Genomic DNA, 2805 nt, shown 5'->3' with positions numbered 1-2805 from the left:
GTTCACTTCCCCCCGCCCCCGGCCCCCCTCCCCCCGCCCTCGCCCTCCCTGAGCTGAGCCAGAGGCTGCTTCTCCTCTGGCACCCCTCCTCCCCGCTGCCCCGTGCAGGTGGCACTTCCCACTTGTGACAGCTGGTGACGGGGGAAAAGGCTGAAGACCCTGGGGCCGACCTACCCTGCCTCTCCGGGCGGCAGCCCAGCACGGACGGCTGAGCCCCCCGCCACCACCCCCCACCCCGGCTCTGTGCTGAGTGCTCAGGAGGGCAAGGGCTAGACGGGGTTCTTAGATCCACAGGGGCGAGTTGGGGTTCGAAGGGCCCTTGGGGGCGGTCAGGCCCCTGTGTTGCAGCAGGACCCACGCAAGGTCCTGTAGCTGGCTGGTGACACATCAGGAACGGGGCCCAGACATCCTGGTTCCTGGCTGCGGGTGATTCGGATGGCACCCGCCTCCTGTAGTCTGGGTGACAGATCCTCGGGGCTTAAAGTGTTTCAGAGGCTGTCAGCATCACCCCTGTAACTCATGGGAGCCACACCCTCGAGGAGCATAGAACCGAGAAGACAACTGCCTCTCTGTGGCCTCTTGGGCAGGACCTGGCCCGCCCTGGCTCACCCAGGGGGGAGCTGGCCGCTTAGCGCAGCACACACGCACCCCGAACATTGCCCTGCCTGGCCGGCCCGCCCTCCTGCGGCCCCCAGGGGCACCTCCAGGCCTCTGTCTCCAGTGCTCTTGCCCCAGGAATGCCCTTCCCGGGGGAAAGTGTGGTCCCACCTGTCCCCCACGCCCTGCACACGGCCGGTCCCCAGGAGGCCCGTGCGTCTCCCCGGGGGACATGGCCTCTCTCCCGCCACTTCTGGCTCTCTTGACTTCTGGAGTGAAGCTGGTTCTCGTTCACGTTCACGTTCACGTGACCTCACGCTGGCCGAAGGACCGCGTCCCGGCCTCGCCCCCGCCCCCCAACCCAGGGCGCCTCGTCTGGAGGACCGGACTCGCCGCAGGCGCCTTCCCTAACTCCTTGCTCCCTCCGGCCTCTGTCCGTCCATCAGGGAAGGTGTCCTCTTCCGTCTGCACTGGTCCTTTGGCCCGGTGAAGCCTCCCCTCACCTCCCCGGCACCCCAATTCCTATGTCCTCTGCAGGCCCGAGGCAGCCCGTCTGCTGCACCTTGGCCCCGAGCATGTCCTGTCTCGCGGTGCCGAGATGTACAGAGTTGGCAACTCACCTCACCTCTCTGCTGCTCACTTTCTTTACCAGTGAAATGGGAATAACGACGGGACCAACCTCGAGAGCCGAGGCGGCACATGAAAGGCTGGAAGAGCTCGGTAAACAAGGGGCGTTATTTATAGTTATCTTTTCGGTCATTCGCATGAGCGTCAGCTGAACACCTACTATGCGCCAGACGCTAATGCCAGATGCTGGGGGAACTTGGTGAGCGAGTCTCTACGTGGAGGAGACACACCAACTTATCGCCCGAATTCCTAATCACATTTAAACCCCTGGGAGCTAAGGACAGGGCCTGGCACAGGGCCACGTGCACAGAGTGTTTAATAAAGGCTTGCTGAGTGCTTGCTTGGATGAAGGAGCGAATCGCCGACGAGTGAATGAACGGAGCCAGCGAGGGCGTCCCCAGCGGGGCCTCCGCTGCTTGCTCTGACGGGGGAAGTGCACGCAGCAGCAGCAGCCGTCCCTCTGTCCCTCCTGTCTGTCAGAAGATCTAGTGTTTCAGGCAGCGGCCCCCAGGGACCGCTGTGGCACCAGGGACCGCTGCTCCTATGAGAATCTAAGGCCTGATGATCTGAGGCGGAGCTGAGGCGGTGATGCTGGTGCTGGGGAAGCGGCTGCAGACACGGATGGAGCTTCCGCTCACCCACCTGCCGCTCATCTCCTGCTGTGCAGCGGGGTTTCTGACAGGGCACGGACTGGTGCCGGTCTGGGAGTCGGGGACCCCCGGTTTCAGGCAATCAGGGCAGATACCTGGGCGTCTCTCCTGTGTGTGCCCACAGCGCCCTCTGCTGCCTCTGTCGAAGCACCTGTCGCTCTGGACCAGGAACAAGGTACCTAGGGTAAGCTGGTGAGGCTGGCCGCGCCTAAGAATGTCACCAGCACCACCAGCAGGGCGACTGTGGCAACTGGCCTGGGGCCTCAGTGTTGGGGACACTAGGGAGCGTGGTGCATGGGAGCGTTCCTAGCTTGGACGCACAGCTGGGACTCAGCCCCAGGCCAGGGGGCCACGTGCTGCTGCCGGACCTCCCAGAGGCCCAGGAAATCTGAGCTTTTATGTGAAAACTCCTGCTTCTCAAATTTGTGAGTTTAAAGGAAAATAAAGACATGACCAGTGAAGTGTGGCGCACGCAGCACCAAGCTCGGGGGCAGGCTTGGGCGCCGCGTGAGCCTTCGTGAGTGGATAATGCAGGGCACCCGGCACACGTGAGCGTGTCGTGAGCACGGCTGCCCCGTGACGTTCTGCAGAGCCGTCCACAGCGGTGGGTGGGGGTGGGGAGAAGGGGATCGGCTGTTGGCCGGAGTGAGCAGCCGGACGGGACTTTGAAACACATGGGACCCCTGTCGCCAGTGGCTTCCCTCGTGTCCAAAGGCCACGGCAGGCCCCATGGTCCCCGCCAGCCCAGACTCGAGGAGGCCAGGGCTGACGTGGCCGTCCGGACACGGGCAGCCTGTTGCTGGATCCATTAATAGGAGTGGTGGGAGGTGAGGGAGGTCTTCTCCTGGGGAAACCCAGAGTCTCCTGCTAGGGCGTGAGTCGGGGCAACTTTTCTGGTTCTGAACGGTGACTCTGGGGGGCGGGGTGGCAT

At 63.6% G+C, this 2805-nt stretch overlaps 1 protein-coding gene across 1 annotated transcript in view; it reads right to left on the bottom strand.

Moving 5' to 3' along the window:
- Positions 1–1174, bottom strand: part of LOC105306161 (protein S100-A9) — a 3610-nt gene extending 2436 nt beyond the window's left edge. The window contains exons 1-2 of the mRNA XM_011381073.2: positions 1101–1174; positions 359–456 (exon numbers count right to left, since the gene is read on the bottom strand). Of these exons, the coding sequence (XP_011379375.1) occupies positions 359–456; positions 1101–1174 (172 nt within the window). The remainder of the gene's footprint in view (positions 1–358; positions 457–1100) is intronic.
- Between the last annotated feature and the right edge of the window lie 1631 nt (positions 1175–2805).

The sequence above is a fragment of the Pteropus vampyrus genome, unplaced genomic scaffold, assembly GCF_000151845.1.
Source record: "Pteropus vampyrus isolate Shadow unplaced genomic scaffold, Pvam_2.0 Scaffold426, whole genome shotgun sequence".
In the NCBI taxonomy this organism is placed as follows: domain Eukaryota; kingdom Metazoa; phylum Chordata; class Mammalia; order Chiroptera; family Pteropodidae; genus Pteropus; species Pteropus vampyrus.
This window is presented reverse-complemented; position numbering and strand designations above follow the sequence as displayed.